A 26,686-nucleotide genomic window follows, 5' to 3' on the forward strand; every position below is an offset into this window, starting at 1 on the left:
CTCTGTATGCTTCTCCAACTGATAGAGTCTTTCTTTCAAGGATTCGTGATCTCCCATGCATTCCTATACTACTATGCGTAGGCTGGTATTACAAATTCTAGTGGGACCATAGCTTCAATGCCGTACACCAATTGAAAAGGTGTGTTCCCTGTACTGACCTTGAGTGTGGTTCTGTATGCCCATAAGGCTGCATTCAATTTCTTTGCCTAATCACAATGCTGTGGTTCTTCTACCTTGGTGAGGATAATGCATAATATTTTGTTGGTGGATTCGGCCTGGTGTCCATTCCCTTGGGGGTAGTAGGGTGTGATTTTTCTATGGATTACCATAAAGCCAGACGAGTTCTTGGATTACCTCATTGACAAAATGTGTGCCTCTATCCGACACAATTTCAATGGGGCATCCAAATTGGGTGATCACATTTTCATATAAGAATCTTGTTGTGCTCCTGGCATCTGCCTTTCTGACTGCTTTAGCTTCAGCCCATTTTGTAAAGTAATCAGTGGCCACAATGATGTAGCATACATGTGTTCCTTTTGCTGCTGGATGGATGGGACCCACATAGTCAATCCCCCATTTTTCAAATGATTTTTGTGCAACAACTGTTGTTAGGGGATTGAAGTCTTTGTGTTGTGGTTTAGTAGTCCGTTGGCATACATCACAGCCTTTTACATATTCATAGGCATTTGCCCACAGTGTTGGCCACCAGTACCCTGCGAGGAGGACTTTTCTTGCTGTGGCTTCCCCTTGGAAGTGTCCTCCTGCAATGCCTTCATGGACTTCACTCAGGATTGGCATGATCTCATGAGGCATTACACATCTTCTCAAGGGGTGGTCTTCCTGGCAAGTGCCCAATGATATCTCCACACCACTCTGGAACAGCATCTATTTGAAATAGTGTGGCATCTGGTAAGTCATCTTCTACTTCAGTGGCTTCTTCTCCCAACTTGACACAAGACATGTGATCGGCAATGTAGTGTTGGGCACCTTTGCAGACCACTATTTTGAAGTTGAATTCTTGAAGCAAGAGGAGCCATCTGGTTATTCTTCTTGTTGTACATGCACGGTTCACAAGATAAAGCAATGCTTGATGGTCGGTGTAGAAGAGAAAATCATTTGCCATTAGATAGTGCCGAAATTTATTTACACTATGCACCATTGCTAAGGCTTCTCTATCTTTGGTGGTATAGTTGATCTCTGCATCATTGAGTTGTCGACTGGCGAAGTAGAATGGGTAGTCTTTCTTATGTTCACCAGGTTGACAAAGCACACTCCCAATTGCATACTTGGATCCATCAGTATGAACATGAAAATCAATATCCCAATTGGGAGATATAAGGATGGGTGCTGTGATTAGGTGCCACTTTAAAAGCTCAAAGGCTTGGTCGCACTCTTCTGTCCATAAGAATTCCACTAATAATTTGTATAGTGGTCTAGCTATCATGGCATACCACAATATAAATCTTCTATAATAGCCATCATGTCCCATAAAGTCATGTACACCTTTGGAATTTGTAGGAGGAGGCAATTCCATGATGATTTTGATTTTGTCCATGTTAGTTGCAATCCCATGTTGAGAAACAATGTCCCAAAACAACTATGTGGGTGACCATGAACTGGCATTTTGTTGGATTTAGGGAGATGCCATACTCCCTGCATTTGATTAGTACTGCCTCAAGACATTTGAAGTGGTCTTTTTTGTTCGAATGGATGCACAAATCATCCAAGAACACCTGTAAAAACTTATTCAGAAATGACTTGAAAGCTATGAACATGACTTGTTGGAATGTGGCCGGGGCATTACAAAGGCCAAATTGCATGACTCTATATGCAAAATACTCCATTCTGTAGCAAATGATGTTTTTGATTGGCCTTTAGGAGCAATTTGCACTTGGTTATAGCCATTGAAGCCATCCAAGAAGCTATATATTTCAGAACCTGCCACGTTTTCCAACACTATTTTTGTTAAGGGTAGGGGATAGTCATCCCTAATTGTGGCAACATTCACATTCTTTAATTTTACACATATTCTGAGCTTCTTGTTGCGCTTAGGTACAATGACAATGGGTGAAACCCAATCAATGTGCTCTACCTCGTAGATGAATCCAGTGTCTAAGAGTTTTTTCAGGTCATCATAAACCATGGTGCCATACTTAGGATTTGTGCAATAAGGTCCACATACCTTAGGGTGAGCACCTTCCCTTATAGGTATCATGTGTACTGCCACGTCTGGTGAAATTCCTTTCATCTCTTTGTATGACCATGCTAAGCAGTCATGGTATTCCATTAGGAGTGCTTTGAGTTTGGTTTCATCTTCCTGTTGAAGCTGTTTCCTAATAAAAACCAGTTTTTCTTCCTCCCCTTCCAGGGCGAGGTTTATTGTGTGTTTTTGTCGGTCCCTCATAGATTGGAGTTTCTCCAATGCTATCAGTTTCTTGAACTTCAGATTCTCTTAGTGGTCTTGGCATTGCTATTGGGGCACTACCACCAACCTGACATGTGCCATGTGTACTAGGTGGCATAGTTTCATTTACCAATTTGTTAGGCTCTTTTTGACTTTCTTTTTTTGAAGTCTCTTGATCGAGCTTCATCTGCACGTGGCTTATATTTTCAAAACTTCCTATGTTGGGAACTGTGGGGTAACTTTTCCACTGGTAAGGTGTTTCCCAGTAAGGGTTCATTTGCTGCGCATACTCCTTCCAGTCCCTCAGGGGACCATTCAAGAGGTGGTGGTTCTGATTCTGGGGGAGCTGGCTTTGCAAGATACAATTTGACAATCCTTGTTTGGACTCGTTCGAATTCATTGAAGTGTGCAGCCTTGGCTTTTCTACGATTTCCTCCTTCAACTTTCTTGTGGGATCTTCTGCTATTATTCAGCTTTGGAGCTCAACTGCCATTAGGGCATGCAGAATGGTTGTCATTATCAAAGATTTGATTGTCAATTTCAGCATTCTCAGCCTCAGTTTCAAGGTCCTAAGGAAAATATGAGTCATAATTGGTATGGGTACCTTCTTCAGGTTCATTATCCCACTCGAGGTCAACCATAAAGAATGGCATCTCTAGATTGATTGGTTCTTCATGTGTGAGTGGAGGATCTACATGTAGCACCTTAGCATCTATCTGTGAGAAGATGGGGTCTAATGAGTGGCAGTTGTCAATGGTTGCCAATGTTTGTATCCAGTTATTAACATTGCTTTATGAATCACCCGCTATGGCATGCTGTTGTAGGGGAGTTGATTTGCTTGAGATTGTTGTTGAAGATGTGTCATCCAACGCTCTATGCACAATTGGTTTTATAGCTCCTGTCCCCACATTCACCCTGACTGCGGTGTCACAATTCTGGATTGTCAGTCTATTAGTTCCCTAGTCATGGAGAACAGATGCTTCCCATAACCAAGGACGTTCCAGTAAGATTTGATAGGATTTTTTAGGGAGATCCAAGATTGTGAATTGAAGGGAAAAGCAGACTCATGCGACCTTTGTGGATGCGCCATTTACTATTCCCAAGGGTTTAGTCATCGAGCAAGGTGTATGTTGAAATTAGCCTTTTGCATTGGTGGGAGACCCCATTCTTCATAGAGCTCCTTTGATAGGACATTTACACCTGCTCCACCATCCACTATGGCTTGGACTTCATTATATGCCTTGTGGATCAAAGACACAGTAATGTTGCGTATGTCATCTCTCTCACCCATCTGCATAGGGATATCTTCGATGTTGTTCATAGGTGGAGAGGGATTTTCTAGTTCAATCCATCCTTTGAAACTCTCCCAGAGATTGGGACAAGCCCGTAGGAGGATTCCGATGGGAATTGACACAGGGAAACTCTCAGTATTGAAACTGCCTGAGGAGCTAAATTTGGTGCTCTTGGATATGGTCGTGGATTCGGATTCCTGAGTAGTTGTGGGACTTGTGTCTAAACACAGGATTTAGCCTTGGAGCTAGGGGCACTTGTGCAAGTGCCAGAACTACCTATACACTGGCATGGGTGCCACTTGGTATTGTTGAGGTTGAGGCGGGTTGTTGTGCATGTTGAAGATGCAACTGTTTTCATCATGGCTACAGACGATGCAGATATGGCACCACAACCTTGATGGTGGATTTGCTTATGCAGTGATCCTGGCTCTTAGGACTGGGCACTCATTTGTTGTATGATTGGCCATGCAGTGTGGACACTAGACATTTTCTCGCCGTGGATATGTCTATTTTTTCTAGAAAAACATGCATTTTCCTAAACCGGTAACGAAGAGTTTTGGTTAGGAATTATTATTTTTTAACTTCAGTTGGAAAAATTTTAGCTCTCCTGGCTCTTGAGGGACATGTTCATGAAAGTTCGAAGTAGTTTGTTTTTGACACATACCTGCATATGTTTACTCATTACTTGAGATGCTAGTCTCCCCAGCAGCGATGCCAAATGTTGGCTCTTTCCAACGGCTTCCGCAGAAAGACCAGGTTATTCTTAGTATGCAGGGTTTCGAGGCTTTTTGTCACCTACAGGTATATTAGGGTTGTCGTTTGTAGTATACATGTAGCTTAGGACCTCGAGTCATATTCCGGTGAGAGACATAGGCTTAAGTGTGATAAGTAAACATAGTGGATGCATGTGTAAAAGGAACGCATATCATCATGGTTGAGGTACTGAAGGCATTAGGCGTTTGTAGGGTTTAGGAGGAGTTTAAGGGTAAGAAGGAGCTTCTAGAGTTTAGAAGGAGGTTCCAAGGTCTAGAAGGAGGTTTCAAGGGTTAGAGAGAGGTTCCAAGGTTTAGAAAGAGGTTCCAAAGTTTAGAAGAAGTTCCAGGGTTAGAAGGAGGATCCAAGGTTCAGGGTAGAGTACGTGGTGGAACCTTGGAAGGAGGTTTCAAGGGTTAGAGAGAGGTTCTAGGGTTTAGAAAGAGGTTCCAAAGTTTAGAAGAAGTTCCAGGGTTAGAAGGAGGATCCAAGGTTCAGGGTAGAGTACGTGGTGGAGAACTCGTCTCCCTCGTAGATCATGGAGGTTAAGGGTTAAGGAACTAAAGGTTTAGGGGGAGCATAGGAGTGGGAGAGGAAGAAGGTGTAAGAGCATGGGGGAAAGAAGAGAGAGGAGGGAGGAGGAGGAGGGAGGAGGAGGAGGAGGAGGGAGGAGGAGGAGGAGAAGGGAGGAGGAGGAGGGAGGAGGAGGAGAAGGGAGAAGGAGGAGGGAGGAGGAGAGGGGAGGAGGAGTTGCAAGGTTAGGACATGCTTTTGGACGTGGAGTGCAAGGAAGCATGGACACTTGAGACACTTGCTTGGAATACCAAAGTAGAACTCAACACAATGCCCCAAAGAGTATGGGCTTCATTCCATTATGGGGTATTTATACAAGTTGGAGAGCTTCTCTCTCTGCATGTAGGAATTGTAAGACATTCTCTCTCTACATGTGGAGCTTGCATATAGAAGTTGCATGTAGGAGTTGCATGTAGAACTCGTATTTAGAACATGTATGTAGGACTTGCATGTAGGAGTTGCAAGTAGAACTCGCATGTAGGAGTTGCATGTAGAACTTGCATGTAGAAGTTGCATGTAGGAGTTGCAAGTAGAACTCGCATGTAGGAGTTGCATGTAGAACTCACATGTAGGAGTTGCATGTAGGAGTTGCAAGTAGAACTCGCATGTAGGAGTTGCATGTAGAACTCGCATGTAGGAATTGCATGTAGAACTCGCATGTAGAACATGCAAGTTGGATTTCTAAGAGGGATTATTCCTAGCCTTATGCAAGTACAAGCGGAGCTTTGCCGCTACTCTACACACACATTCTGTACTACCTAAGTCCATGTTGGCACAGAGACAACACCATTGCTGAGGAGAAAAAATGAGAAATCTAGCAAGGGATTTAAATTTTTCTTAAGAGATTTGAAATCCTCATACTTCTCTCAATATCGCTCTACCCTAGAACCTTTCACCTTCTTGCAATTCCTCTCCATATTCTCTCACACTCTCTCCCACTTTCTCAATTCTTTTCCACTCATGCCTTTTCTTCTACTTCTATTCCACTTCACTAATAGCATTTGTCATCATTAAAGCATTTCTTCTAAATTCTTTTCCACTCATGCCTTTTCTTCTACTACTATTTCACTTCACTAATAGCATTTGTCAACTCTAAACTCTTTCCAAACCCTAACATCCCCTTTGATCCCTTGTCTCTCAAACTTAGATCTACCCTCTTGCTTTTGACCAAGCCCAAATCCAACTTTTAAACCTTCTTCCTTGACTCATAGTCCTCTGTAATAAGACACATGTTCTCCATTCTTCCCCTTTCTCAAGTCTATTCCTTCTCAACTCAATCTTTTCTAAACCTTGAAATCTCCTAACGCTTAGTATTTGTGAAGATGGATGTATTCAAACCCAAATTCATGCTCTACCTCTTGCATACCTTATTCTATCATCATTTTCCTCTCGATGTTATATGACCTACAATCCTATGCTATAGTAGCACATAGATTCGCTATCCTAGAATAGCATAGTAAGTACAAATAATGAAAAGCCTCATAAACTTGAAAGAGAATATGTGAAAAAAATTTGGAACAAGTTTTTAGAAGGATAAAGCCAACAAAAATGAGAAATTTAGCAAGTATTTTATTTTTCTTAAGAGAATATAATTCCTAGCAAGGAGTGACGCAATTTTCTTCTAACTAGTGAAGGCGATACCATTACATTCTAAAATTGCATGACATGCAATTTTCTTCTGACTAGTGAAGGCAATACCATTACATGCTTGTCAATGCACAACTTCTTGACATGCATTGTGAATGGTCAAAATCTGAAAATAGACATGCCAACACTCAACCTCATCCTTATACTTAAATATAAAACTTAGCCATATTGTCAGCAGCTAGATTGGATCTCAAGATCCTCTTTTGCAATGTTGCTTTTCAAACTCAACAAATTATGAAAGTGTATGCATGGGCAAATGGTACTTCAACTGAGGTGCATGTAGTTTCTTGATGCTTTATTTGAGAACATTCAAGTTGTGTTTTCATCAATAGCTATGCACAAGAAATTTATGGCAATCAATGAGTGTCTATAGCATCATGTAGGGAAGAAATTACTTTTTTCATAGTGTGGATCAAGAACAATGCTATGTACATTAATGGGAAAATACATATAGACCAGATAAGATGAGAGTAGAAGTAATGTTCCAGCCCCTAGCACTTGTTCGGAATCAAAGGGCCCATATTTGCAAACATGAGAGAACCATTCTTATAGATGATAGTCCATATAAAGGGTGTCTTAGCACTATAAGGAATTTCAATTATAATAGATGATAGTCCATATAAAGGGTGTCCTAGCTTTGTAAGGAGTTTCATTGTTTTGACTGTGTTCAATTGTGATTGTGAAAATTTTCTTTTGATTGAAGAGATAACACCCTTCTTGCTTCATTTGGATGTAGCGAAGAATGTATGCAAGTTGAGAAGCTATGACAAATATGGTCAACAACCAGTGGAATTTGGGCACCCTTTGTATCCCCATTGTAGCAATATAACTCTTGAATGGAATACAATCAATAGTAATGGAGAGTAGGACACTTCTTAGAAGTGAGGAGCATTAGAAGTGAGGAGCATGAAAAGGGTGTGATGCACAATTCCAAAGCCCCATCCAACACACTATCTCCATCTATAAATATTTCTCATTATCCACCTAATTATTTAGTACATCACAAGTATCAAAGCTAAGAAGAATTCCTCATGTGTCTACTTTGAAAGACATGGAGGCCATGCACTTTTCTCAACAATTGGGATTTGAGAACCATTCATTAACTATGCTACAACAAACAAATATATAGCACAACTCCAAATCTTCTATTTACAAAAATGATCAATGTAATATATTCAATTTTGTTGTATTATAAAACTTCTATAATGCATCATTTTAATACAATAATTTATTGTCTTGTGTTTAGTCTTTAGAATTTTGATTTCATTCTTGTATTTGTGAGTTTTACTAGATTGGAAGATACAAAAATGAGAAGTATGTGTGCTATGCAAATATACTATGGAACATGATGAGTTCAAACCCTACACCTTGACACTCTAGGTTCATGTGAAGTTCTAGGTGAGAAGGTATTCCCCTTATGGTTTGATGATTCAATGATTATTAGAGATAACCTTGGCTTATTTGTCCTGAAATCCATAGAAATTGGAAAAACTACTCTATGATAAGGAGAACCAAAGTACTAATATTTTGATTGAAGGACTTTGTGCTGATTAAACCATTGAGCACTAGAATATAGTAAGGATCGAAGAGTCAATGGCAAACGGAATCAAGTGTACATTGTTGGTGATGTACATGATGATAATGGGGGATGCTACATAGACTGTTGTAGAGATTGCATAGAGTATGAAAATGTATGCTATGTGTACTCAGCCACCCTAGAACCATGATATTCTTATGACTTTGACAGTGATGTTGCATATGGAAACATCACTATACAAACAACTCATGACATCAACATCACTATACAAACAACTCATCAAACAACATCACCATACAAACAATTCATGATATCAAACATAGGAAAGGAACTATCTATAAACTAAGAGTTCTAATTGTGATAGCTTTTTTTTGTTGTCACCAATTGGAGTTTTGCTTGATGTGTAGGATTTGAAAGTATTATATGTTTTGGTCCAATATGCATGATTTTGATGTTTTATCTAGTCTTGCTAGGCTTGGTGGTCTATGATGCCAATAATTTTCATCTGCCTCACACTTTGACCTTTCACCCATATCACTCAAGTATACTTGAGAAAAAACTTGGAAATTTTTGTGGTATTTTAGCGTTCATGATGTGGATCAAGGTTTCATGCTTGCAACCCTGCGTGCCTACTAGAATATTGGTTTTTAGTATAGAGCTAGAATATTAAATTATATATTGAAGTATATAGTGCATCTTCGTTGTGAGGCTTTTAGTTGATTAATATAATTTGCATGTGTGGAGTGGGCTTCAAATCCGTATGTGAGCTATTTTGCAGATTCACTAGCCTTCAATTTTACATAAAAGAGTATTGTGAGCTAGCATAGAGCTAGCTAACTCAAATATAACATAATATTAAAATTTTGGCTTTATTTTAGTTCAATTCTCATATACATCTCTGCACTCCTTGCCTTTAGCACCTCTCCTATGGAGTTTTAAACTTTTGGTCAAGTACCCATGCATATCTTATATTCTTTCAAAGTTTCTGGTGCTAGCATGATCTAGTGCAGTCAGTATACCTAAGTATAAGTTACTTCACATGGTTGATTGCACTGTGTCATTGCCAAAGTAGTATGTGAAAGACTAAGATTCTATGTGCAAGAGTAGGTGAGATTTACAATAAAGCTCCACACATGCTAAAAGCTCTGGTGCCATATTAGGGTTTAGGAAAAGTTAAGGGTTTTGGAGGTGGTAGCCAGCATGACAACGTGGAACATTTGGGTGGCTCGTTTTGTAGTCTTGTGATGGGTGAGCACCCGGTTCCACCCTCGGCTACCCTAGTTGCCATCTGGTAGGATATCATATACACACTACGATCCACCTAGGAGCGTGGGACTCCAGGCTCCAAGGAGACTATTGAGAGGCATGCTCGTTTCTTCAAGGCTTGGCCTATAGGAGTTTTCTACATCTTCACCTCGCGAGGGATTCACTAGTTGTATAGTCCCCCCACTTGGCTATTAGCCCCAGTACCAGAGATCCCCTAGGTAGTGAGCTAGGTTTCTCTGGAATAGGCCGGTTCTTTCTTTCAGTGTGTTCTGATTTTTTCCATACTCGGCACCTTCGGGGCTGCTGTCTTTATGAAATCTTTCAAGAATTAATAGAAGGTTCCTTTCTTTGAAAATAAAAAAGAATTTGTCGAGGATATGAACCAAATGCATCAGAAAGGCTCAAGATAGAGAAAAAAGTTATGCAAACCCCCACCATAGAAGGTTGGATTTTAAAGAAAATGAGAAAGTCTATCTGAGGATGCTGGAATCTTTGGAATCCGTAAAGACAAGTAAATGTCCAAAGTTGTCTCTTAGGTATTGTAGGCCCTTAATAATACTTAAGAGAATTGGAGAACCAACTTCCAAATTAGCCTAAGGGATGTAGAGTACATTCAATTTTTCCTGTGAATAGGCTAAAAAGGACGTTGGGAAATGATGCATGCTCGTTTCTTCAAGGCTTGGCCTATAGGAGTTTTCTACATCTTCACCTCGCGAGGGATTCACTGGTTGTATAGTCCCCCCACTTGGCTATTAGCCCTAGTACCAGAGATCCCCTAGGTAGTGAGCTGGGTTTCTCTGGAATAGGCCGGTTCTTTCTTTCAGTGTGTTCTGATTTTTTCCATACTCGGCACCTTCGGGGCTGCTGTCTTGTATGAAATCTTTCAAGAATTAATAGAAGGTTCCTTTCTTTGAAAATAAAAAAGACTTTGTCGAGGATATGAACCAAATGCATCAGAAAGGCTCAAGATAGAGAAAGAAGTTATGCGAACCCCCACCATAGAAGGTTGGATTTTAAAGAAAATGAGAAAGTCTATCTGAGGATGCTGGAATCTTTGGAATCCGTAAAGACAAGTAAATGTCCAAAGTTGTCTCTTAGGTATTGTAGGCCCTTAATAATACTTAAGAGAATTGGAGAACCAACTTCCAAATTAGCCTAAGGGATGTAGAGTACATCCAATTTTTCTTGTGAATAGGCTAAAAAGGAAGTTGGGAAATGATTACAATGTCATTGGAAATGAAGCCATAGTTGAACCCATTGAACCTTCTACTTTACCACCTGAACCAAAAAGAATTTTAGATAGACAAGAAAAAAACGTTAAAGCCCTCTTTTAGGATTCATTATGCACCTCCTCAATAATGCCTACACCTAGGTGTGACTGTATACCCAAGCCTTCTTGGCCACGCTCAAATGCAAGTGTTGTTGAGCCCTCTGGTCCCCCAGCTCCCCATAGCCAAGCCGTGGGGCTTTCATGAGATTATGGCTAATGTAACATCAGTGTACTTTCATGGAGTAGCTTGCTTGAAGGGTCCCATGGAACCAAGCCCCCACCTTTGCACAGGTTCTTAAGGTCTGCCTGATTCGAGAGGTGTTAGAAACTTGGGAGGACTTGCTACCACTCATAACATTGCTTGCAAAATAAAATTGAATCTTGAAAAAGGGCTTCCACCATAGTCATGGTCACATGACTTTGTGGCTAGTTCATATCTAAAATGTCCACTAGCATGGGATTCTTTCAAGACCCATGGTCTTTCATGTCCAAGATGCATCTATGTATTGCATCAAAAAGCACGATCGGTTGATTTACATGGAATAGTTGTTTCGCCATTATGTAGAAATAATTCGATTCAATTTATGAAAATCTTTTCCTAATGGGCACGGTAAGCCCTTCATGGAATCGCTACCTTGAAGAAAAGATGATAATTATGTTTCATTATGTGCATGGGAGTATTCATGCATACATCATGAAATACTGCTTGTGAATAATAGTGTGATTATTAATCCTAATTTAAGTAATGGGGCTTATGAATTACACGGTCTAATTTAAGGATTACTAACTAAGGTTGGATTCACTTACACCTCTAATCATCCAGTCGTAGTTAGAACATGTAGGAATCTAATTCCCAAATAGTTACCTAACCCATTTCTAATACCTTCATTCATGAAATCTTAAATAAAGCAGCTTTATATGGCATATACTCCATGGATGGCTATAATCAAAACAATCAAATCTTTGATTAGCAAAGACAGTTTTCACAGTTGAATGTGATTCATAAACTTGTCAAGTTTTGCACTTTGGCTTGAGTAATGCCCCTTCCATCATTGCCATTTCTTTGGATAACTTTTATGTATACACCATTGAGGAGGCCCCTTTGATTTTCCTGCCTCATTGGACTTTATTAGTTTGCCAAGGACGCATTCTAATTCAACCTCTTGATCAAAAAATTAAGGCACCACTTAATCTCCTTACACATGTCTTCTAGCATGTCCATACCCCAAGCATTCAAGGTCACAATGAGACCTTGAAGATATGCTCTCCTATATGTTTGATGCTTCTTGCAACCAAAATAGAAAGAAATACAAGGCAAATCCACAATAGAATGTTTCTATGATCATCTAGTATTCAATCTTGAACACAAGAGAAGATTCAACATGCAAAAATAGAAAACTACATGAAGATTCAAGCAAACTAGGAGTTTTGAGGTGGATCACTCCTAAGAGCTATTCTCCATCATCCAACTTGCCAAACTCATAGAAAAGGGCATGGGGACGAGAGAGAAAAAACTAGTTCCTAGAAAGAGAAAGTAATAGAAGCATGGAGAAGGATAACACCCATGGTGGAGAGTCATGGAGAAGATGCTAGTAGAAGAGGAAAAGAGGGGCGACTTACTTTTGCAACATGTGGGTACTTTTAGAACGAGATATCTTGCTTGCCTGGTGCCCACTCTAATATACATAACTCAAATAGTTAGAATGGAACTAGTTCAACTATTAGTCCCCTCCTAGTTTGGTTTGAGCCCACCATGTTTGAACATGGTTTTGGTCAAAAGTTTTGGGAGGTCATGTTTTGTCACACATGGTTTTGGTGGACATGGTCTTTCACAAGACAACTTAGAGAAACTAAAAAGTTATATACCTAATCCCTAGATCCAATGGTGATCTTTTAATTATGTGACCTTTAATGAGATTGTTTTTGAGTCCTCTTAGACTTACAATAAAAATAAATTCCCGTGATCGTAACTCTTAGTCTAGATCTTTGACCTGAAATCTATGTTCACATGGCAGTCCCAACTAACCATATCATGGTTAAAACTTCCTCATAAGCTATGCCAAAATATCAAGTACCCATCATGGGCAATTCAGAACAAACATTCTCGTTGCACATAGAGATGCCCATACAAGTTGCATATAGTTATCATGCCAGCAACTCAATGGATTAAGCCCACACGCATTTCACATCTAAGGGTGGATTTAACCCTTCCTAGGGGAAGGGATGATTCCCTCCCGCTTATGCAATGATTTTGAGACTTGCATGATTGTTTGAGGGCAATTTGGAAGAGCTGGCTCTAGAGAAAACAAGGCCAAGCTGATGAATGAGGTTGCCTAGACATTAAGTAATCATATATATGTCACTTTGCAAATTTAGTTTTTCAAAGGTATGAGTTGCATCACAATATAGGAGATTGAAGAATTCAATTGTATTGGTGACTTACACAAAAATGCTATTTGAGTGCGTATGTATGGAGCTTTGGATAAATGATAATTAGCTAGCCAGGACTATGTAGTCATATATGTTTAAAATAAGATGAGGAGAAACCATTATTAAATTAGTCATGCTATAAAAGGTAAAATGCAGAGCTGAATTGACTGGCTCCGCATTGGTTAGTTACAATGATGTTGAGTTTGTATAAAAAGTAATCTGATTTGATGCGATGGGATTGGGCTTATAATAAGCATATCCTTCTTCGTTTCCCCCTAAAGGTTTAACTAAGCTTAAATAGAAAGAGCAAAAGCCTTAGAGTTCCTCTCATTGCGTTGCAATAACATGAACTAAATGTGCTTTTGAGCAAGGGATTAAAATGGAGAGAGAATTTGTTAGATGAAGATGATAATTACATAAAAGAAACTCCTATGGATATACTTATGGTTTGTAAAGCACGTTTGACAAAAACTGCAAGGCATACGAAAGACGAGTTAAAAATATTTTCCAATACGTGAAAAGGAAGATAAAAAGCAAAGTGTTATTAACTGTGGGCTCGTGAAGGTGACCGGAGGGTAGTTAAGATCCCGAGAATATGCAGGCGATGACATCAATAATTGGAATCAGGTGAGGGTTCACGTCACGTGCGGCGGGTCTTTCGTGCCGCCTTAATAATACGGCGGGCAGCGGGCCCCACCAAAAGTACCACGCTCCAAATAATACACGTCCGGAGAATATACCCTTCTTCCCAGCTGTCACCCCCTTTCGTTCTTTTAATTTTAAAAATATAAAAGTAAGAATACAATATTATTATATTTCCAGAAATGAGTCCTCCCACATAACATGCGTGGAGGGGCACCCCCTAACACATTAATAATCAAGATAATCATATAGTTCGTGGCATGTCCCTAGTTGTTCCCTTTCAATCACTTTACCCCCATTGAATATCCTCCTGTCTCTCTTTGCCACATGCTCTCACATTCTGTTTTGCCTTGTCAATGGCACTCGGTGGATCTCATTGTTCATTCAATCCTCCCTCTATTTGCCACATGCTCACATTCTATTTTGCCTTATCAATGCCCACTTGTAGAAACATATTTCGATCCAAATGGCACTTGGGAGGATCTCATCGTTTATTCAATTGTCAATGAAAATCCATCCATTATATCTCACAATCATCGGTTTGTTCATTCTTAAAAGATTAGCTAATTTCACCAACTTTTTCATGACAACTCTTGCTAACTTTTGCTCTCTCTCTCTCTCTCTCCCCCCCCCCCCCCATGTAGCATTATGTGAGCATGAAAGCCCTATTCCAATTATTTATTATGTAGTGAGACTTTCCATGTGCTTTGTTATGCTATATTTACTATCTTTTATGTAGAATAAATATATGATTCAAGAGTCTATAACACGGATCTTACAAGTCTTTGTAACACATGTTAGCATGCTTCACAAGCTATGTCTAGATGATGAGGAGATGTTGATGACAAAGCAAAAGGCATCTTAAAAGTCCCTTATCATAGATGGGAAGACATTTACGTGAGGAGTTCCCTTTTAGTAAGGCTTTGACATATTAAAGGAACATAGATGAGATAAAGGTGAAAAGGGGCTACTATAAAAAAAAAAAAGCCTTACAAACGTTCCTTAAAATGTTCTAAATTGCATGTTACACGCCTGCGCACACGCACACACACATACAAATAATGTGAGTAAAAACTACATTTATTACACTAAGATTAGAAATTAGATAATCATTATGGTACTAATAACACATAGATCAATGTGGAAACTCATTAAACACATAAAACAATAAGCCTAAGGTTAGAGCATACACGCTTTTAAAAAGTTTCCTTTCCTTTATTGAGAGTAATGGATTTTGTAGTAACTAATTCCTAACAATAATATTTTAGAAATAAAAGGAATCTCATGTGCCTATCTAAAAGGTGCATGAAATGCAAAATGGTTGACTTCAAACTAAGCAAGGAGATGAGTCATTATACACACTCAACAAAAGAATTTGATGTAGAAGCAATGAAAGGGAAAAGGGAAGACAATAATGCAATTGTGTAGAAATGACAATGATAGTAGAACCAATATAGGTTGTTTAGAGTGGACATAATAGCATGTACCTCAAGCGAGGCATGGGAAATTCATGTGAGATGTGGTGACAAACGACTTAGACAACCCGCAACCAAAACACATCAATAAGGTTAAGGAGGGGGGATCTCAAGTTGGATCCAACGGTTGCTTTAAAATTTGGCCCTTTTTATTAGAGGACTTTCTTTTGAACATAATTGCACGTGACATGTTCAAGTGACTTGGGGCAAGCACATTGCACAACCTGAATGCATAAGGCTACATTATTGATGCCCTTGCTCGATGCTCACTCCTCGATAACAATGAAACTACTATAGCTACAACCATGACTGCTACTGCTAGTGCTCCTCCTCCTCCTCCTCCTAATCCCTCAACCATAGTATTTCATAAATTGAAAGACAATCAAGTTTTTCCGTAGCTCACACACATAGCTTGCTCAAATCCTATGAACCCACATTCCATGAGTATGGGCCCCCCAAAAGAGAGAAAGACAATCTTGCACAAACCTAATTGAACCTTCTGCAATGCCAATTTCTCCATCTAATACAGACTAGGTACTTAGCCCAGTTCAAGCACAGCTCATCATCTTAAACTAAAGCCCTTATTTTTTCCTTTCCATAAGCATACATCATACACAAAAGCAAAAAAACTTGAAATTTGCAAATTTCATGAAATACTAGTGGCCTAAAGGAGTATGAATATCACAAGGCTCCAACTTTATGAGGAACCAATATCGTAGAGAAGTTGTAAACTGCAAGAGCTTCACCCTCAACTTATGGACTTTGGCTCATCTCCCCTCGTCCATGTCCTCACTTTTAACCTAATTATTTATGACATGTCTTAATAAAAATTTGAAATTACATACTTTTGTGCATTGTTCATGGAGAATGCTATTAGACTAATTATAATTAATATTACAGTGAGGACATTGGAAGACTAATTGTAATTAATATCACAACAATGAGGACTAGACTTCTAACATCTATCATAGTTGTCATGGAGAATGCTGGAAGACTAATTGCAATTAATATTACATTGAGGACTAGACTTCTAATATTTATCATAATGTTGTGCCTTCTTTTTCTTTAGTTGCCTTATTGGGCATGGCCTTTGAATTTAATTTGGATCATCAACCTTGGCACAAACATTCAAGTTATCCTTAGTGATACTAATTCCATTCGCAAATAGCTTCAACTCAACCCCTACATGACCAAAGTATCCCTATTGGTATTGACAAAATGGCTTTCACTCTTTGTGTTCATGCAAGGTGCCCTTTACCGGTTCGTTTCCTTGTCACTTTAAGGGAATACTCCCTATGAATTTTGTGTCTCTATTAATGATTACAAATGCCATAATATCATGTTGGCTCCAAAATAGGCAAACAAACCTACCATGCTTGAAAGAATCTCTTTGGTAAAATGGCATCTTCCATCATGACATAGGTTAAGGCACGTTCATACCATGTGCCATTTGGTCCCATTCTTAGCTTTTGTTAACTTTCGATCAAGGACACTAGGAAGACAAATGCCTTATACGAAGGGAAGAAATCTCCAAATTCTCAAGAAAACCTTTTCAAAGTTTTGAAACCCCATGTTTTGTGATTTTGTTGAGAGAAATTTTGTGTCTTGGGCATTGGCCACTTGTTGGCCATGTTTTAGTTTAGCATAATGGGGTCGGTAAGCCCCTAGCAGCACTTGACCACCTCTTTGTAATCTGTTTTCTTTTTTGATAATACAATCCGACATTCTCCCGCTCCCCCCCCTTCCCCTCCCCCCCCAAAAAAAAAGGTTGTGTGTGAACATTGACACTCATCTTCTTCTTCCTCCCCCCCAAAAAACAAAAAAATTATGAGCTTTGAGTCCCAGTGTTCACGAAAAACCCGGGTTTAGTGTGAGGTGAAGAGAAGAATTTTGATGTTGACCTCAAGAAAAAAAATGTTAGCGGTCACAAAAACGTATAATTTTTTTGCAAATATAGTTATAAATTGTGCGAAAAATCTCTAATTTTTTATGAAAATCTATCTCCAATCATGCAAGGGCGTGGTCCCATGGAGTGAAAAATCATTTGATCTCTTTTTTAAACGAGGTGGACAACCTTGGGTAGGCAAGCTTGGCTGCCCAAGTGCCCACCATGCAAAACTTTAAGAAAATGGTGTTAGAGGGTGGGGTTGAAACTCATGAATCCCCCTTAACTCTTTTGTTTGTATTCTCATGGACGTATGTGTAAAGACTCCTGCCTGCCATGACACACAAACATGGCTCTCTAGCGCTCGGGGAGGTGGTGTGTAAGAGCCAGTTCTTGCGTGGGTGTAGGCTCACATATATGTTAGAGTCCTAACATACTTGGCCTTGCAACCATTCCCTCGAAGGGAATGTTGCAACTAGGCGAGTGTAATGGGGCCTCATGCTGGAGTGGCAATGCATCATCTCGATCATCTCGAAGTCTCCCATGCATTCGAATTGCACGTCTGCATACTCATGCCGATGCAAGGCTCCATGCGTTCATGTGGGGAGCCGGGAATGTCGTGTGAGAGGGGGCATACAATTTTGCTGTGGTTGTAGAATCGCATCTTCGAGAGGGAATTCACAAGGACTTGGCAATGTTTGGCAAATTTGCCAATGACCCTAAGGGGCTTAGCACATGGGAAGAAATAGATGGGAATGGGAAAAGGTGGTGGGATTACTCTATCCTATTCCCATCCCACCATGTGCTAACAAAAAAAGAACTAGGGATGGGTTTAGGAGGAAGAGGACACATGGCATCATTTCATGTGTTTAAGAGGTGGGGACCTTGTGGGGACAAGGACACATGTCATCCTTCCATGTTTTTGAATCCCTAAAAAAGGGGAACCCATTCTGGCTGCCAGGGTCTAGAGGCCATGGTCCAGGATGGGAGAAAAAGTGGCTACTCCCATTCTAAATCCATCCTAGACCACTTGGTGTACGATGGGAGTAATGATGACAAAAATATTTCCATTCTAAACCCATGCTATCCCCATCGATGTGCTACAGATTCAGTGTCAAAATTGATAAAGAAAACCAGGAGCTTTAATTTGTGTCTGTGTCTGTGTGCCATCGCCATAGCCCAAAGCTCAAGCTTTCTTATACTTCTTCATCCAGCCCGTCCTGCATTCTCTCTGTTCCTCCGAAACTAGCACGCTCGACTTTGAATCGGCCTTTGCTTGCGCCTTGAAGGTAGGCCGCCCACCTTGCTTTTTCTGCGCGGTGAATATTTTCCCCCTCGTGAAAGCCCTTGATTTCGCCTCTCTCGTGAGCTGCAGGACGCCATTCCTCGCTCCGAGGACCGCCCACGCTGACCGACCTCCACTTTCAGCTGTCTTCTCACCGCAATTTCGTTTTTTTGGTGCGCGGCTGTGAGATTTCCCTCAGTCGGGAACATAAATTCTAAGTTGCATAGGCCATACTTCGTGCTTTTGCCACCAGAAACCGTTAAGTGACCGAAGAGGCCATTCCAATGAGTGATACGACCTCGCCGGCTCTGAGAACCAGGGTTGGCAAGTATGAACTGGGACGTACACTTGGCCAGGGGAACTTTGCGAAGGTCAAGTATGCAAAAAACATCCAGACTGGGCAGCAGGTAGCGATGAAGATACTGGACAAGGAGAAAATTCTGAAAGACAAGATGGTTGAGCAGGTGCGGCCATTGAACGAAAGCACCCATTTTTTTCTTGTGTGTTATTCCTGCTAAATCTCAGGGATGGTTCTCGCATCGATTGGGAGGGACCTGACGGATTCTTCTGATGTATGGGTGTTTCTGTTTCCAGATCAAGCGGGAAATCTCTACAATGAAATTGGTGAAGCACCCGAACGTCGTCCAGTTGTACGAGGTAAGGAGTGGCTATCGCAAGTGCGTTTCGTTGCCTTGTAGTTCAGCTGCGAATTCGTGGGTCAGTTGTTATGCTTGTGAGATGCTCTCTCAGGTGTGGCTAGGTGTATTCAATATGGAATTTTGTGGGTTTAGGTGATGGCCAGCAAAACAAAGGTGTATTTCGTACTCGAGTATGTGACGGGAGGGGAGCTGTTCGACAAAATTGTAAGTAGCGAGCTTTGCAATGTCACTGCAGTAATTCCACAGTGTGCTTTTTCACTGCGAGAGAGCGCGATGCTAGCGTTTACGTTATCTCGTGAGATTAAACGAATGACGTCGCTTTTTATCGTCACTATGATCGCAGGCTCGTAACGGGAAGCTGTCAGAAGACGAAGCGAGGAAGTACTTTCAACAACTCATCAACGCGGTGGACTACTGCCATAGCAGGGGTGTGTACCACAGAGATTTGAAGGTCAGGAATTCTATCTTGTACCTCTTTCCGTATCGATAGCTCGCCGCGTGCACGGTCTTCTCGTTTTAATGTATATGGTCGGATCTGTGCTTGTCATGCTGAGTTCGGCGTCTTTATACATTGTGTATTTCTAAAAGGTTGTGGTTTTACTTCGAGGAAATGGGTGCATTGCATACTGATGACTAAATCCTTGTGTGTGCAGCCTGAGAATCTATTGTTGGACGACAATGGTAACCTGAAAATATCAGACTTCGGCCTGAGTGCACTGCCACAACAATTCAGGGTGAGTGAGAAGCCTTTGGAGTTCACACATATCTCTATAGATCTGATTCTGGGGATATTTATCTTACTTATAAAGCTATCAGGATGCTAAAGGAAAATAAACTTTGATCAAGATTGTTGAGAAGCGTTACTGCAACGATTTAAGCGTGATTTTGTGCTATCGACTGAGGCTTTAGAGGGGTCTTACAATTCAAGTAGATGATGCGTTTTTTTCAGGTGTAACATCAGACTAGTAATTTTAGCTATTTAGCAATGTTTGTGTCTACTGTGGAGGAGTTGTGATACGTGTCTTTATAATCATTGTTCATATCTTCCCTTCATGTCATTACTATTCAAATATATCCATACCACCTGTTTAATGGCTTGAGATTTGGTATGCCTTGGTCAAGGACTTCTTTTTTTGGTATGCCCTTGTAAATATTAGGATCTCTTTTGTCCTCGCAATAGGCAATATCAGAATGTCAGCTTTTTTTAGATCCACATCGTCTGGTTGCATTTTTACTAAGTACTGCTAGTTTCCACAATTCATCTAATGCCTATGTAAACTCGTCCATTATTCACTCGTTTGCCAGCGGTTGATTGATATCTGCATTTTTGGGTTGAATATTAGCAAAAATACATGAATTCCTTCTAGAACGAACAAAGTAATGCTGTATAAGTCATGGTGGAGGGTTGCTGGTTGAAGATCAGCAAAATCAGACGTCTAATTTTGGAGGATTGTGGCTAGACCATGAGCTAAGTGATATCACTTAATTTTTATCCCCAGAAGCTGACAAATTAAGAGACATATTTCTTAACAACTGAGAAATTTGATTCGAGTATCAAGTAGAAGGGGGATTTCTATCTATGAACACTTGCAGTAGTCAGTTTCCAAGTAGTATTTGAAGTTTGACCAATCTAACATACACAATAGTCATCTATCCTGGGAAGACCCTCTTATGCATTTGGGGGAGGACACACGCATTTGGGGGAGGACACAGCCAGATTTTCTTGCAAGTAGAATAGACTTAGATGCTATGATAAAACAAGGTTGGGCTGTTTGAACTTTTGATTGTCAACCAGAGTTTTGCTATTTTGTGAAATTCTGCTTTAATTTTACAGAAAGATGGACTTCTACATACCACCTGTGGAACACCAAATTATGTTGCCCCTGAGGTATTGCCGCGATTCCTTTAAGCATTATCAAAATTTAATGAAAATGACTGCCTTGTTTGCATGTCTCCAATTTTTATGCTTGCTGTTAGCTTCTATCTTGCAGCACTGTTACCTGACTTTGTACTCTTGCCGTTTTCAGTGGCATTTATTTGTGCTCTTTCCTTAACAGGTCATCATTGACAAGGGTTACGATGGAGCTAAGGCGGATTTATGGTCTTGTGGGGTTATTCTGTTCGTCTTGATGGCAGGATTTTTGCCATTTGATGATGCCAATTTGATGCAATTGTACAAAAAGGTAATGGAACAATGCCTTGTACATCTTTTCCATGTGGCTTCATGTTTGCCAGATGGAGGTATGGCTTGGTAAACGATAGGGAAAGAGCATGTGCCACAGTGAATGCGTGTGTGTTTGTGTGTGATTTCTCGCGGAGCTTATCTCAATCATCATCACTAATAAATCTTGTCAAATGTTTTCATGGATACAGATTTACAAAGCTGACTTTTCATGTCCTCATTGGTTTTCTACGGGAGCACAGAGATTGATTACGAGAATATTGACTCCAAATCCCAAACATGTAATATTTTCAACATGCTGATTATTCAGATTTGTTAATAAGATTTGTCAGCATTGTCTCTTCTTGATATGTGAAGTCTGGTTTGACATGTTTGTATCGATGCGCATAGCTTAAACTGGATTCCCATTATATATATATATGATGCTCCTATGGAATCATAAGTTAATGGCAGGAAGAGATCCTGTAGTGCCTCTTAAATGCTCATGGTGGATGCTTGTTTGGAACTCTTTTCCAAGAGAGCCTCCATAGATCTTTCTCACCGATTCACAAATTGATGTTCCTATGCAACCGTAAGTTAATTGCAGGCAGGCAGCCTGTAGTGCCTTTCTCAAATGCCATGTGGATTGGTGGGTCTGTAATAGGTTCCTGATTGCCTGCATGCCACTTACTGGTCATCAGATATGTTCTTGACGACACGTCCTAGATGGTGTGCTAGAGATTAAGCATCATAGCAGGGTCAGCATGAGAACTTTAAATTTTAATTGCCCTGGAGCACCACTTTTTGGTCATCAGGTAGGAACATAAGGTTTTCTAGGCGCCGACATTGGAGATTTTCAATGGTTGGGTCTGGACATGCTGCCTGTTGGAACCTAAACCGTTGCAAATACATCTGACCTTTTACTGGAATCCGCAATCAGTTATGGAAAGAGAGGTCTTAGGGATGGAGTGATTGCGTCTCAATTTTGTGCTCCTCATCTTTGTACGAGAGAGCTTTTGTATTCACCACATCTAAGACTTCGTTAACCAGATCTTTCTCTCATGTATTAATGTGTGTCTCTGTTGTTGCTGCTATTGTGTGATGGATCTCTCTCTCTCTCTCTCTCTCTCTCTCCACCCTTCTGCTCCTCCTCTGCCTCTCTGTTTCTCTTTTCATTCTTATCTATGAAATCCTCAATTCGTTAATCTTTTAATGGTCTCTGTGGTTGTCTACAGCGGATTACAATACCAAAAATTCTTGAAGACCCATGGTTTAAGGAAAACTACAAACCTGAGAAATTTGAAGTGGATGAAGACATCAATTTGGATGATGTGGATGCAGTTTTCAGTGAATCAAAAGTAAGGCACTGTTATTGTATTGTCCCTTTAATGATGTTGTGTTCTGGTTGTGGAGTTATATATTGGCTGTTTAGTTTTATCTCAGAATAATCACACTGCATTAACGTTGAGCGGGAGAAAGTTGGTAATTTATGAAGGGTTTTGTCATTTATCTTAGTGTCTTGCATGCACGAGGTGTGCATTGTCTTATTCATGGTTCTTGTGGTTGTTTGTGCAGGAACATTTTGTGACTGAGAAGAAGGAACGGAAAATCTCCAAGCCTACCCTTCTCAATGCATTTGAGCTTATCTCTTTGTCGAAGGGTCTCAATCTTTCCCCATTATTTGAAATGAAAAAGGTCTGCATACTGATGCCTATGCGTGGCTAGTTTTGAACAGTGTTCCTAAGGTGAGATTTGATTACTAAGTATGGGACACACAATGTTTACTTTTTTTCAATTGCTAACAGGAGGTTAAGAGAGAAACTCGTTTTACATCAAAACATCCAGCCCCGGAGATCATTTCAAAGATGGAAGAAACTGCTAAGCCTCTTGGTTTCAATGTACAAAAACGTGACTACAAGGTACAATAATTAGTTCACCGTTTTTTTGGGGTGTTTGCACTACCTTTTGTTGTTGTTAGAGAACACAAACATTCACATCTTGAGTGGGAGAGGTTTGCAAGTGCTTGTTGTAGCAACAAGGGTATGAGGTTTTTCAGATGCAGTCTTTTGCTTCTTGTGTGTGCACATGAGTGTGTTTTTTTTTTTTTTTGGGGGGGGCAGGGACGTGTGTGCATGCATGCATTTGAGATATATGAGAGAGAGAGAGAGAGCGCTAATCTCTCTCTCTCTCTCTCTATGTGTGTGTGTGTGTGTGTGGGTGGGTGCTCGCGTGCACACGTGTGTGCTTGGTGTTTTGTGGCCTTCTTACTTGCAAGAAATGTGAGTTGGTATAAGTGTCATCCCGTTACTGCTGCCATGACCGCCAGAATTTTAAGACATGAATTGGTTTATCTGCAGATGAAGCTACAAGGGGCTGAAACAGGGAGGAAAGGGCATCTATCGATCGCAACAGAGGTAAGGCAGGATTGAGGTCTTTTGTCACATCGTCGAGCTATTGTAAGGCCCTAAAAATAATAATGGAGCTTACCGGACTGCTTAACAGGTCTTTGAGGTGGCCCCCTCACTTTTTGTTGTGGAGGTACGGAAAGCAGGCGGTGATACATTAGAATACCACAAGGTAAGAACATTGAATATGTGTCTTTCTGCTGCCTTTTTTCTCTCATGCTTCCTGTTAGTTTGAACTTATTCGCCTTTTGTGACTTGAATGCAGTTCTATCAGAACTTTTCAACTGGATTGAAGGACATAGTATGGAAAACAGAAGTTGATATGTCCTGATGACAGCTACAATTTTATACTTTCGAAAGACGCATATCCTGATGACAGCCATTTTATGCTGGGAGCCATATATTTAAGATGAATCAATTTACATGAATTTTCGCACCTATTGCAGTTCCTTTAAGTTGCCAGAATATGGTATTGTATTGATTCGCAGATAGTCACCTTCCTCAAGGAAAAAGGTATCTGAAGTGATCAGTTTCATTCCTCTGTACTATTAAGTTGCCGAAGCATTGTTAAAATGTACATCAATGTATTGATGGAGGGATTACCTATGCATAAAGGGGCAGCAAAGACTCTGAAGTGGAACAGTGAAGAAATGGTAATCAGGGTGTTGATGTTGCATGTTTGAATGTTATAAAACATAGTAAAATGTCTGTCTGGCGGGCCCTTCCATTTTGAGAGGATCTTTTGGAAGATGGTTTTACAATGCAATTGTGTGCAGTAAGCAAAGGCAGTAAGTGGGAAGATTGCACATTGTCTCTTTCCTTGGCTTCACTTTGCATTTGGAGGAAAGACTCTTCGAATGCCTCCAAGGAAGTTGATCCATGGTCCTAACCCAACTTCCTTGGTCCTAAAGTGTCATGTTTTGATCCTCGGATTTTTCGAGCGAAGCAAAATCCGAGCGAATCCATCCAAGATCTAGTCATAAAGTTCCAATAATAATCTTACAATCAACTATAATTCCTTGTAATGTCCACAAGCATTGAATAGGAGCATTCACAATCCATTTTGCTTGCAATGCATTTAATGTGCGTAAAACGATGGCTCATTCCGTTTTTTCAAATTTGTAGAGTAGGAGTCATTCAGTGCAAATGATTCTCCTACAATGGGAACACTCTAAAAAGAAAGTCATGAGAAAGTGGATGTACCCTTTGAAGAGCATGTAGTACTCAATAAAGAAAGAGCTGAAATAATGAAATACAATTTATGTACACAATTATTAAGTAATCCTCAACAAAAAGAAACCCTTATTGATGTGGGTATCCAAGGTGATACGGGGTATATTTACTTCCCTCCTTTAATACTGCATGCAAACATTACAATGAGACACACCAAATTTGATTCAGGTCAAATTGCTTGTTCCCAAATGCACAACACGCATAATGCTACCAAGGCATTGAACAAAAAAAAGCCATAAAGGCATCAAATTTGTACTACTTACCAAGGAGGTCTCCACAAAACTTGTGACATTGCTCTAGAAAGTCTCAATTTCTGAATGTCTCTCCAAATAGTATTGCCATTTCATCTATGTAGGCACATTGCATCTCCTTTTCCCAAGAGCTTGAAACAACTCTACCTTTGAGCGCCCAACCTAGTGCATGAATTCATGCACGTGGATCCAATCCCAAAACATTCATGAAGATATAGTACCTGTGCTTGCAAGGAATATACATCGATTTTTGGGTTTCTCTCCTTTGAAAACCTTTGCAGTTGCAACGTGGCAGCTCAAATATCGAAATTGAATAAGCCAACCCTAACTCCCTAGATCCTTCTGTACTGAAGTAAAAAACATGTGACCAATTGCATTTAACAATGGCCTCTTGAACAACTAATGCCTCCAACGCACGATCTCTATCTATGCTCCCATGAAATTCTTTTGTCAATTTGGATCTTCATTTCACGGCCTTGCCATCTCCAAATCTAGGCCAAGCTCCACTCGGGACCTTTAGCGTGGATTGCTGTTTCAACCTTGAGCTTGAGGCATTAACATCTTCAAGCATCACAACACCATTTGTTTTTAACATCTGCACCTCTTGTTGTAACAAGCATGTCCCTCTTCCATTAGCCACACTCCAGGTGCATTTCCTGGAGCTCCCATGACAATATTTTCATCAATATTCCAAGAGTGAGCATTGAATATGTTGCAAAACCAAATGAGTCCCTCTTTTATGCCTCCTGGAAATATGCATCTTCCCCAAAAACATGGTGCAGGAACTCTCGAAGCATATTTTCCCTCACCATCTGATATGAACCTTTCACATCTCCCCGATTTCCCGGCCAACTTACCAAAGCAAGTGACTTTTCTTTTCGGCTCTGTTCTTCGAATCGCCCATACTGTTTTAGACACTTTTGTCTTTACCACTACCAGATCTGCCCCCCCCACCTTTGCATGCGGAATACGCTATTCACTTGCAGTAATTGTCACATATTTAGGTCTATGATTGTCATCATCCAAAATCACATGAGAATCAACCTACACAGATCGCTTCTTCTGACAGTTCGTTGGTATTCACTTGTATGCGGCATATCATTTTCACAACCCATCTTATGCATCGATGCATTTGCCATGTCAACCAATCGTTTGCCAGATGATACACCCACACTACCACTATTAAACCGGTCTACAAGGTCAACCATGCCTGGGCCACACCCTGATCACACACCTTTAAGATATGCATTGTACCTAACACTCTGAAGTGCCGCCATAGATATATCCATGTGTCCAACACTTGCTCTCATGCTTGCATGCTTGGACTCTGAAAGGTTGTGGAAGGGACAAACAAACCAGATTCATCTTGTGAAACAAACCAAGAGCCCCAATGAAATGCTCTAGTGTCCCACCAAGCCAACCACGTTTCTAGTGCAGGAATCTCTCCTTATACTGCATGACCTGCATGCTAAAATTTCCTCAACTCATTCTTGCACACCTCAACTGAATTAGTAGAGG

General features: G+C 40.3%; 1 protein-coding gene across 1 annotated transcript; it reads left to right on the plus strand.

Moving 5' to 3' along the window:
- Positions 1-18,304: 18,304 nt before the first annotated feature.
- Positions 18,305-24,718, plus strand: LOC147879992 (CBL-interacting serine/threonine-protein kinase 9-like). Its single transcript, XM_087371816.1, has 15 exons — positions 18,305-18,463; positions 18,550-18,923; positions 19,054-19,116; positions 19,251-19,322; positions 19,462-19,569; positions 19,772-19,852; positions 20,953-21,006; positions 21,176-21,301; positions 21,492-21,581; positions 22,515-22,637; positions 22,855-22,974; positions 23,085-23,198; positions 23,637-23,693; positions 23,782-23,856; positions 23,950-24,718. The coding sequence occupies exons 2-15, from the start codon at positions 18,744-18,746 to the stop codon at positions 24,013-24,015; spliced, it is 1,329 nt and encodes a 442-aa protein (XP_087227942.1). The 5' UTR covers positions 18,305-18,463; positions 18,550-18,743; the 3' UTR covers positions 24,016-24,718.
- Positions 24,719-26,686: the final 1,968 nt, after the last annotated feature.

This window comes from Dipteris shenzhenensis, chromosome 33, assembly GCF_047967505.1.
Source record: "Dipteris shenzhenensis isolate YYH24624 ecotype China chromosome 33, Dip_SZ_1.0, whole genome shotgun sequence".
NCBI lineage: Eukaryota > Viridiplantae > Streptophyta > Polypodiopsida > Gleicheniales > Dipteridaceae > Dipteris > Dipteris shenzhenensis.